This window comes from Homarus americanus, unplaced genomic scaffold (assembly GCF_018991925.1).
Source record: "Homarus americanus isolate GMGI-L3 unplaced genomic scaffold, GMGI_Hamer_2.0 scaffold40248, whole genome shotgun sequence".
Taxonomy (NCBI): domain Eukaryota; kingdom Metazoa; phylum Arthropoda; class Malacostraca; order Decapoda; family Nephropidae; genus Homarus; species Homarus americanus.
This window is the reverse complement of record NW_024712526.1, coordinates 1,895,738-1,907,147: the sequence shown is the minus strand read 5'-3', so window position 1 is coordinate 1,907,147 and position 11,410 is coordinate 1,895,738. Positions and strand designations below refer to the sequence as shown.

Genomic DNA, 11,410 nt, shown 5'->3' with positions numbered 1-11,410 from the left:
CGTTCAGATATCCAGACCCTCGTGACGATCTTCAGGAGTAAGTGCTTCCCCTCATTCGAGTACTGTCACCCCATCTTGTAATGGTCATGATAAGAGCTAACCAAAACCTTAAGGATTCATATTAAACTCAAACGTCCACAAAACCTTCCGAGTCCCCCAGTGGAAACGTCCCCGTTTCTCTGTTTTACCTTGTCTATGTGGGAGCAGACGCTGTATGCTGGGACCTGTTGCCATCCATTCCTTTGTAATCAATTTAATTTTGCTTTCGATAGCTGAGTCAGAGCATTGGTAGTTGATAATAGTAGAGAATGAATGAGTTCATAGTCTCAATTTCAACGTCAGAGTGTACCAAATTAATTCATCGGAATCGGAGTAGCTGGACTCCTGGCCTAGGTTTGAGTGAGGCGCGGCATTAACCGTTAGTGCCCGTCCTTCATCCATACAGGTCCCTAACGCAGCCTAGGCCGTGTCTGTAGCGTGGATGTTGTATCCACTATGTCTGGGGAGATGTCCGAGGTCCTAGATCTGTTACCTTCGTGAGACCGGCCGTCAGACACTTTCAGACTACCTATAGCCCCCATAGCTGGCCCGTCCGGCCCTAACGCTCGGTCCACGAGGTGACGCCGGATCACAGGCCACACCACTACCAGCCCCCATCATTGGTGGATGAGTGTCTAACTCAGTAGGGCTATTTGTGGTAATTAACCACTGGGATCTCCAGAGTTCGTCGGATAGTACTCTATGGTGGCTGGACCCCATGGCTGTTGCTTGAGTAACACACCTGACGACTGAGTGTTGCCCTAGTATTTATGGTGCTAAGTGACTATTATAGTTGTTATTGAGTATGTCCACCCAGTAGGGTTGAAGTAAGAATATATCCACCCAGTATGTGAGTATGTTGAGCCTGAGGGCCTAGTACTAGATTTCGTCTGTTAGTACAAACCAATTTCTTCTAGTTTCATATTCATGTTTAAATAAACTTTGTATTTGTATAAGGTTCTATTATTTACCTACAGTATTTACCGTTATTTCTATTGCTTGATACTATTACACCTACCCACGAGCCTCCTATCGTCACGCTACCAATGGTGATAAATATAAGAGTAAGAAGTGTTACTGGCACACAGAGGCCCCCATAAATGGTGGGAGTTCAAGCCCTCATAAATGGTGGCAGTAGCAGCCCTCATAATCTGGTCCCTCGAGATAAGCGGACTGTCAGTTGCTGAAATGTTCAAAGGAGGGCCACCAAAATGCTCTGCACTTCGGGCACCTCAGCTACCCCAGAGATTGGATGCCTGAACTTGCCTAGCTTATACTACAGACGCAAGGGGGACCTAGTTGAGGTGTATACATCTCTTAGGGAGCACTCACTCAGTTGGAGAGTCCTTGAGCTGGCGGACGCTCGCCCCACAAGGGGTCAAGCAGCTCAAGATTGAAGAAGCCGAAGTCCAGAAACCGAGGGCAAACTTTTTCGGAGTGAGGGTTGTAAACTCTTGGAACAATCTACCAGAGAGTGTTGTGACGGCACTGAGTGTGAGCTCTTTCAAGACAAGACTTGACCAACACTGGAGCGGGTTCAGGTACATTCAGGAGCCGGTGCATGCCCAGTATTTGCCAACAGTGCGTGACAGAGACGTGACCGATCGCCCGGGCGGCTAGCGAGCCGATCTTTTGGTGAAGAATATAAATGAAAAGAGACGTGACCGATCGCCCAAGCGGCTAACAAGCCGATCAGTGGCGAAGAGGATAAAAGTAAAAAGTAAAAAGTGATGTAGTGAGAGCTGGTTGGTGAGGATGCTCAGAGGAGGACCAGCTTGTGGGTCGCCATGCTCGCCGGCGGGAGCGAGGGCCACCAGGCAGCGGCGGAGGTGGTGGTGTCGCTTGATGCGGCTGTAGCTAGAAGAGAGCGGTCACCACGAGGTCAGGTCTTAAATAGCGGAGGTAGGCGTGGCTTAGTAGTTGACCTTCGTCATGTAAGGCGGCGCTGGTTAACCTAGACCACGAGGCATACACTGGGGAATTCGCGGGGTCGGCTACTTAGCGACAAAAGCGTTTGTTGGGGAGGGATCCACTACACTATCCAGCGTATTTGAGTTAATGATGATGTTTGGTAACTTGTTCCATTCATCCACTATATTTCCAAACCAATGTTTACCTATCTCGAGCTTAAATCTAAGTTTGCCTAATTTAAAGCCATTGTTACAAGTTCGCTCCTGGTTGGATACTTGAACCTGCTTCAGTGTTGGTCAAGTCTGGTCTTGAAAGAGCTCATACTCGGTGCCATCACAATACTTTCTGGCAGTTTCTTCCAAGAGTTTGCAGCGTACTGTATGTGGCCAGTTGTCAAGTTCTCTTTGCTTGTCTATTTCTCTTTGTATAGGCTCACATACGTACGTACATGTAAGATATCTCACACTCAGGATGGAGGTCAGGATAGAAACTCACAATGCGTTTTATATATATATATATATATATATATATATATATATATATATATATATATATATATATATATATATATATATATATATATATATATATATATATATATATATATATATATATATATATATATATGCAAGTAATGTAGGTGCTATGCTGATAACCACAAGGAAAGAAGAAAACACGAAGTTCCCAAGCGCTTTCGTGTTTTCTTCTTTCCTTGTGGTTATCAGCATATATATATATTGTATGTACAGTGCAGGGCTGAGGAGTTGCTGTGTGGTGAGAAGCTTGCTCAGAGGTTATGTTGGGTGAGAAGCTTGCTGAGGGAGCTGGTTGGTGAGGAGCTTGTTTGGAGGTCTTGCTGGTTCAGGAGAGTAGAGTAGAATGAGCTCCGAAGTCCGAATCGAATCGATGGGTGAAATAAAGTATGAAGAGATCTTGATGCTGGTGCGTAGATTGGTGGTGCGGGAACTGGACTTGAAGGATGATGGTGGAATTTGGAGGGACTTGGGGTTGGTGAATAGTGTGTAGTGGATTCCTCCCCTACAAACGCTGTTTGTCGCTGAGTAGCCGACCCACCGAATTCCCCAGTGTATGCCTCGTGGTCTAGGTCAACCAGCGCCGCCTTACATGACGGAGGTCAACTATTAAGGCACGCCTACCTCCGCTATATAAGACCTGACCTCGTGGTGACCTACCTCTTTCTACCTACACCAACCAGCAAGCAACACCACCTCCTCCGCTCCTGCCTGGCGGCCCTCGCTCCCGCCGGCGAGCATGGCGACCCACAAGCTGGTCCTCCTCTGAGCACCCTCACCAACCAGCTCTCTCTACATCACACTTGGACTCACGCTGCTACTCCCCAGCACCAAGCTGTATTGTACATCCAATACAATATGTATACAGAGAGCACATTGTGAGTTTCCTTTCTCCATCCCATCCTGAGTATGAACCAAACAACCCTTACCCCACACATGGTGACCCCGGAGTGACGCACTCACACAGGATGGAGGAGAAACATCTCATGTAAACCTACAATTGGTGACCCCTGGAGCCGTAAACACCACACTCCTTTCTGCTGCCTTACTCCTGGAGCTGAGACGATCGTCCTGCCTGCTGCCACCCTAGGCCAACCGCCTTACCCGCACCACGTGCTACCCCACTACGACACCATCTCACGACCGTGTGACACACTTCCGCAAGAATGGACGGACGGATCTCTCTACCGACTTTCAACCACAACGTCGAGGACTGGTTAGATCATGTGGAAGCAATCCTCATCGTCTCTCAAGCTACTGACGAGCAAAAGTACGGCGCCCTGCTCTCTTCCTTGCCCACGGAAGTCGCCACGCAAGTCTCACAGACCATTTCCAACCCTCCAGATAACAAAAAATGCACTACCCTGCGGGATGCCTTAAAGACGCGTTACCAATGGACCCGCCCCAGTCTCCTGCAGAACCTATCCTCTATCTCCCTTGGAAACTCAACTCCAGGACTTCTCTGGGAGGAGATGTGTAGGCTGAACTCCCTGCACACAGACAGACTTCCCGACTCTATCCTGCACCAGCTTCACGCACAAAAGCTCCCCACACAAGTACGCATCACCCTGTCCGCAGTAGATTACTCTATGACACCAGAACTCTACGCAACCTTGGCAGACAGAATATTCAACGAGTGAGCTGCTGCATGCCTTGCCGCTGCGGACAACCCAACGACCACACCCCTCAGCCGAGCAATACCTCACAAGACATGAGGGACCTGTTGCAAACTTTGAACCGCAGGATGGACACCATTGAACAGTTCTGCTCCTCCATGCCTGCTTGGGCCTGTTCCTGACTCACGCATAGTGCCCTACAATCCCCAACGCGCCCTTCCTGCCCCGGAAACCGCCGCCAGCCCCCAGCACAACAGATCTACCCTCTGCTGGTATCACAGACGTTTCGGCTCCAGTGCTCAACACTGTGAGCCCCACTGCATCTACTCGGGAAACGGCAAGAACGGGGATTGGTAGACGCTTCAGCCCCCGTCCCTTCGGGCGTCTCACTACTGCACGTCACCGACCTCACCTATGGCATGAAATTCCTCGTCGACACAGGTTCATCGGTCAGCCTCATCCCTCCCTCACTACAAAACACGTCAAAGCAACCCTCTTATGACCTGTTTGCCGCCAACGGTACCCCCATTGCCTCCTACGGCGCACACATCCTCGCCTTAGACCTCGGTCTTCCCAAGACTCTGCGCTGGTCATTCGTGGTCGCAGACGTGTCTCAACCCATCCTTGGCTTCGACTTCCTCACCTTCCATAAGCTCGGCGTCGACCCAAGCCATCTTTGCCTCCTCCATGAGCCTACATCACACAAGATCCAGGGTTCACATGCCAAAGACACCGACACTATCACATGTCTCTCGCCGTCCAACGAGTTCTCCCCACTGCTCATAGAGTTCAAGGAATTTTTCTCACCCCGAGTCTCTCCACCCTCTCCACCTACGTCGGGAATTTTCCACCACATCGAGCCCAAAGGACCTCCAGTCTTATCACGCCCCCGCCGCCTGCGCCCTGGGCTCCTGAACACAGCCAAGGCGGAATTCAACAGACTACTGCAAGACGGCATCATTCGTCCTTCTAAGAGTCCCTGGGCATCGCCTTTTCACATGGTTCCTAAGCCATCATCCAGCGACTGGAGGGTGTGTGGTGACTACAGAGCCCCGAACCTCGTCACCAAACGTGACAGGTACCTTATTCTGCATGTCCAGCACTTCCACCACAAATTTCATGGCAAGACCATCTTCTCGAAGATCGACTTGGAGTGTGCCTTCCTCCAGATCCTAGTAGCACCTGCAGATACCCAGAAGACAGCCATCACCACTCCGTTCGGACTCTTCGAGTATACTTTCATGAGTTTTGGCCTACGCGATGCAGCCCAGACTTTCCAGAGGTACATGGACCATATGCTTCGCAACCTCAATTTTGTCACCGTCTACATAGACGACATTCTTGTCGCATCGTCGACGCCTGCCGAGCATCACCACCACCTACAACTCCTTCTCCAACGCCTGTAGAACAACAACATGAAAGTTCACCCTGCTAAGTGCGTCTTCGGAGCCTCCTCCATCGACTTCCTCGGTCACAGAGTCTCGCCGAGTGGCATCCAACCCCTAACACAGAAGATAACTGCCATAAGGGAGTTCCCCAAACCTGAAACGGCGAAGAAACTCCGAGAATTCCTGAGTTTAGTCAACTACTACCACCGCTTCATTGCCAACGCTGCCACCGTCCTAGTCCCCTTCTATGACCTTCTAAAGGGACTCCCAAAGACGTCTCACAAGCCTCTTGTGTGGACTCAAGAGGCTGTTACGGCATTCACCACTATCAAACAGCACATCACATGCCTTACCCTCCTGGCCCACCTCGCACCTAACGCCCGGACCACTCTCACAACAGACGCTTCTTCTACTGGCGTGGGCGCCGTCTTAAAGCAGGAGATCAACTGAATTCTCATGCCCGTTGCCTTCTTCTCACAACGGCTTCAACCACCACACCTCAAGTACAGCGCCTTCGATCGAGAACTCCTAGCCGTATACCTGGCTGTCAAGCATTTCCAGCACTTCCTCGAGGCCCGTCAGTTCACCATCTTCACTGATCACAAGCCCCTCGTCCACACCTTTGCTTCAGCCTCCCAGTCATATACACCTCATGTCCTTCGCCACTTGGGTTACATCTCGGAGTTCTCCAGCGACGTCCAACACATTAAAAGCAGCCACAACGAGATCGCCGACGCTCTTGGGACTCTAGCGTCTCTTCCACCTTATCAAAGCCCAGAAAGTCCTCGGGATCTCCATCAGCTGCCTCGTCGCATTTTCCTTAATCTCGTCCAGGCCAAACAATAACGAAGGAGTAATACATCAAAGTTTTTCGCCGGCTGAGGGATGGATAAGAAGAAACCATCGCAGCTGTGGGCAAGTGGTGACTGGCAGCTTCATCATGACAACGCGCCTGCCCATTCTTCACATCTCGAGCAGGGTTTTTTGGCAAAACATTGCATCACCCAGGTCTCTCAGCCCCCCTACAGCCCCCCCTACGGCCCTGTGACTTCTGGCTTTTCTCAAAGCTAAGATCGTCTGAAAGGGAGGAATGTGGACGGCAGAGATTAAGGAGAATGCACGAGGAATGATGAAGACCCCAAAGAGGACTTTGCAGACTGTTTTGAAAAGTGAAGTGGACGCTGGGAGAAGTATGTGGTCCCAAGGGGAGTAATATGAGAGACTAAGTAAGCGCCAATTGTCCTAGGTATAATATTTATTTAATAGTAATGGCTGGATACTTTCCGACAGACCTCATATAGCATTCTTCCCCTCATCTCCCACCCATTGATTACAGGCAGCTCGCCACCGCTCTCAAGAGAATGACGAAGACCTGGCAGCATGCAAAAGACATCTCCTCAGGCCTCACACTCCAGAACTCCCTATTCCCCGCATGAACATCAAGTTGTGGTGCGAATGATTCTGTGGACAGCCCGGACCGTCTGTGCCTCTCGGCTCCACCTCCGCTGTTTTCAACCGCATCCATGGTCTCAGCCACCCGCAAAAGGGCTCCCAGCCTCCTCCGCAACATGTCGTCTGGCCCGGCATCAAGACCGATATGTAAGAAATGGGCTGCCCAGTGCCTGGCCTGCCAGTCCTCCCAAAAAATACGACGTACACACAGGCCCATACAAACCTCACTCCTTCAAGGACGTTTCAAGTAGTACACCTCGACATCGTGGGACCTCTTCCATCATCTTACGGTAGCACCTACATCTTCACCTGCATCACCGTTTCACCAGGTGGACAGAAGCAATTCCATGCCCAATGCTACAGCAGAGACTACTACTGTCCGCGCCCTTCATGTCCGGGTTGGGTTTTCTTTCGGCCCCCACCAGCAATCACTGACCGAGGAGTAGTTTGAGTCACAACTCTGGCAGCACCTCCTACAGTTCCTTGGCACTTCTGGGCAACGCACTACCCGTACCCACGCTCAATCCAACAGCATGGTAGAGTGGTTTCACCGGCATGAAGTATGCACCTTCAAGGCACAGCACCCTGACAGCTGGACGGATATGCTACCCTTATGCTCCTTGGCATCCGTGCTTCACACGGAGGATATGGACTGTAGCCCAGCAGATCTCACCCTAAGCGAGCCCTTGCTCACGTGAAAGTCTCACTACCTCCTGACCTCCACCAATCCACTCCTGCTGTTCGTCACACATACTCCAAAAAGCTTCACGACAAGCAGTTTCTGCATTCAGGCTACTGCCCACGCCAGCCTCCTCGGGCCCCTGAACACATCCCTCCTGCACTGCCGAGAGTTTTCGTCAGGCATGATGCTCACCGCAAACCACTACAACGCCCCACGATGGACCCTTTTCAGGTTATTACACGTTCAGTGAAGTTCCTGACGATTATCGAATAAGCGAACGACAGCGTTAGCATAGACCGAGTCGAGCTGCGACCACCTTACCCATTGGGCCGCCAGCCCAGCGACAACCCCCAACAAACTATGCCTGCACCCAGTCAACTGCCAGTTACCACCTGCAGCACACCCGCCCACGACATTTCCTGGGCACCCTCTTTTCTAGGTAGCCCCTGCTCCTGTCCTGCACCCTGCTGCTGTCGAGAACCTGCTGTTGTCGTGGACCCTGTTGCTGTCGTAGAACTTGCTGTCAGGACCCTGCTGCTGTCGTGGACCCTGTTGCTGTCGTGGACCCTGCTGCTGTCGGACCCTGCTGCTGTCGTGAGAACTTGCTGCTGTCAGAACCCTGTTGCCGTCGTGGACCCTGTTGCTGTCGTAGAACCTGCTGCTGTCATGGACCCTGTTGCTGTCAGTGGACCCTAGCCTTGCCGACTCCGCCATGTCCTGCACACTGTTGCTCGTGGACCCTGTTGCTGTCAGGACCCTGTTGCTGTCAGACCCTGCTGCTGCTGTCAGACCCTGTTGCTGTCAGGACCCTGCTGCTGTCGTGGACCCTGCTGCTGTCGTGAGAACCTGCTGCTGTCGACCCTTGTTGCTGTCGTGGACCCTGCTGCTGTCGTGGAACCTGCTGCTGTAAGGACCCTGTTGCTGTAATTGGACCCTGCTGCTGTAGTAAGAACCTGCTGCTGTCGTGGACCCTGTTACTGTCGTGGACCTTGCTGTCAGGACCCTGCTCCTGTCCTGCACCCTGTTGCTGTCGTGGACCCTGCTGCTGTCGACCCTGCTGCTGTCGGACCCCACTGCTGTCATGGACCCTGCTGCTGTCAGACCCTGCTGCTGTCGACCCACTGCTGTCATGGACCCTGCTGCTGTCGTGACCCCAAGCGCCTCATGGACCCCACTCGCTGTCATGGACCTGCTGCTGTCGTAGAACCCCGCTGTTGTCGTGGAACCTGCTGCTGTCGAGAACCTGCTGCTGTTGCGACCCTCTGCAATAGTGAACCCCTGGCAATATCGAGAACCTGCTGCTGTCGACCCCAATGCTGTCATGTACCCTGCTGCTGTCGTGGACCCTGTTGCTGTCGACCCTGCTGCTGTGGTAGAACCTGCTGCTGTCATGGACCCTGCTAACGTCGTGAAACCCGCCAAGCTCAGCGGGAACCTGCTGCTGTCGGACCCCACTGGCGTCGTGTGGACCCTGCCAGCTGTCGTGGACCCTGTTGCATTTTGGACCCTGTTGCTGTCGTGGACCCTGCTGCTTCAGAACCTGCTGCTGTCGGGACCTGCTGCTGTCAGACCCTGCTGCGTCAGAGAACCTGCTGCTGTCAGACCCTGTTGCTGTCGTGGACCCTGCTGCTGTCGAACCTGCTGCTGTCATGGACCCTGCTGCCGTTGAACCCCACTGCTGTCGAACTCCACCGCTGTCGCGGACCCTACTGCTGTCGTGGACTGCTGCTGTCGGGACCCTGCTGCTGTCAGAGAACCTGCTCTGTCAGAGAACCTGCTGCTGTCGTGGACCCTGCTGCTGTAGTGGACCTCCCTGTTGCTGTCGTGGACCCTGCTGCTGTCGACCCTGCTGCTGTCGGGACCCTGCTGCTGCTGGACCCTGCTGCTGTCGTACAGAACCTGCTGCTGTCGGACCCTGCTGCTGTCGTGGACCTGCTGCTGTCGAGAACCTGCTGCTGTAGGGACCCTGCTGCTGTCGTGACACTGCTGCCGTCAGACACTGCTGCTGTCGGACCCTGCTGGTTGGAGAACCTGCTGCTGTCGGGCCCCTACACTGACGGGACCCAGACAACCCAGCCAGTGACCCTGAGGACTTTGCTCCTGCCACGGCAGCAGCACAACCATTGCCTGTACAACCTCTAATCAAAAACCCTCTTTCTCCCCCTGATTCTCCCACAGTTTTGTGTCACTAGACAGAGTCGCCAAGCGTGCCTCCCTGCCACGCCGGACGGGAGGGGAGTATTGTAGTGGATCCTCTTCCCCTACAACTACCAACTGAGCTCCTGCCACGCTTACCAGCCAATCAGCGCACAGCCAGTTACACTGAGACTAGGTCAGTAAGGAGAGGAGGGTACGATCGCTGACTCCAGTCTTGACCTTCCACCTAGCTCAGGATCAGAGAGTTTCCACCACCTGTTCTACTCCGTGATTGGCTCTCGTGCGCCTCAATTCCTGAAGCAGCAGAATCATATAAATATGGGACAGGCTGGCCGGGGAGGTCATTCTACACTTAGCGACTGGACCAGCAAGACCTCTCAACAGCTCCTCACCAACCAGCTCCCTCAGGAAGCTCCTCGCCCAACAGGAACTCTGAGCAAGCTTCTCCTCACCTAGTAACTCCTTAACACTGCACTGTACAACAATATATATATATATACAGAAAACGCATTGTGGGTTTCTATTCTACCTCAATCCTGAGTGTTAGATATATTACATGTATGTACGGTGTGAGCCCATATAAAGAGAATTTGACAACTGCCACATACCATACGCCAAATAACCGTGTTGTCTGGGTTTAGTAGTCCGTTTTCGCTCCTGTGTTTTCTTGATTCTCACGTTTATTGCCTTTTCAAATAGTTTTTCTTTCCCATAGCTTCGGAGCAGAGAAATCGATCTGTAGTTAATTACTTGAGGATAGTCTTTAGCTGGTTTCAGTATGAATATGAGTTTTGCATTTTGAATGCACAATGAGGTATCCACTTGCCAAAGCTGAGTTTAATATTTCAATGACGCCTTGTGTGCACGTTGTTGGGTAGGCAAGAGATCATATTTTGTAGATTTTGTGAATCCTGGTGCTTTTTCTCTTTAGTGTGTCTGATGTAGTGTAAAGTTCTCTGTAATTGGTCTCATTGAGTTGAGCCTCATTTTGTCCAATTACATGGTATTGTTATCCTATGCACTACTTCAGCCACTTCTCTGTAGATATGATTTTCAAATCATCAAATTGCTCATTTTCTTCTTCTGATATTTGAAACACTTTTTCCATTCTCTCCTGTATGGATTCTATTTTTTCTTCAAAGAGTTTTCCCGTTTTGGTCTTTTTGTGTACTTTTTGTTAGATTGTCGCTTCGAATTTTGTTTACTTTTTACTTATTTTACTTTTATCCTCTTCACCATCGATCGGCTTATACCGCTAGCTTATCGGTCACGCTCTCTTTTTCATTTATATTCTTCACCAAAAGATCGTCAGCTTAGCCGCCTCAAGTGATCGGGTCACGCCTGCCACGCACTGCTGGTACACGGGCATGCACTGCCCTGAATGTACCTGAACCCGCCTCCCAGTGTTGGCTCAAGTCTTCTTGAAAGAGCTCACACTCGTGCCGCCACAACACTCTCTGGTGATTGTCTAAGAGTTACAACCTCACCTGAAAAGTTTGCCCTCACGGTTTTTCTGGACTTGCGTTTCTTCTAATCTTGAGCGCCAGACCACCAGGGGCGACTCAGTCCGCCAGCTCCAAGTATGATTAATTAACCGAGTAAGCAATACGTAACTGAACGAAGTACAATGAT

At 51.5% G+C, this 11,410-nt stretch overlaps 1 protein-coding gene across 1 annotated transcript in view; it reads left to right on the top strand.

Annotated features, from left to right (window-relative positions):
- The window catches only part of LOC121863378, a 50,744-nt gene extending 40,224 nt beyond the window's left edge, over nt 1-10,520 (top strand). Inside the window, exons 5-6 of the mRNA XM_042361997.1 lie at nt 8,826-9,218; nt 10,494-10,520. Of these exons, the coding sequence (XP_042217931.1) occupies nt 8,826-9,218; nt 10,494-10,520 (420 nt within the window). The remainder of the gene's footprint in view (nt 1-8,825; nt 9,219-10,493) is intronic.
- Nucleotides 10,521-11,410: the final 890 nt, after the last annotated feature.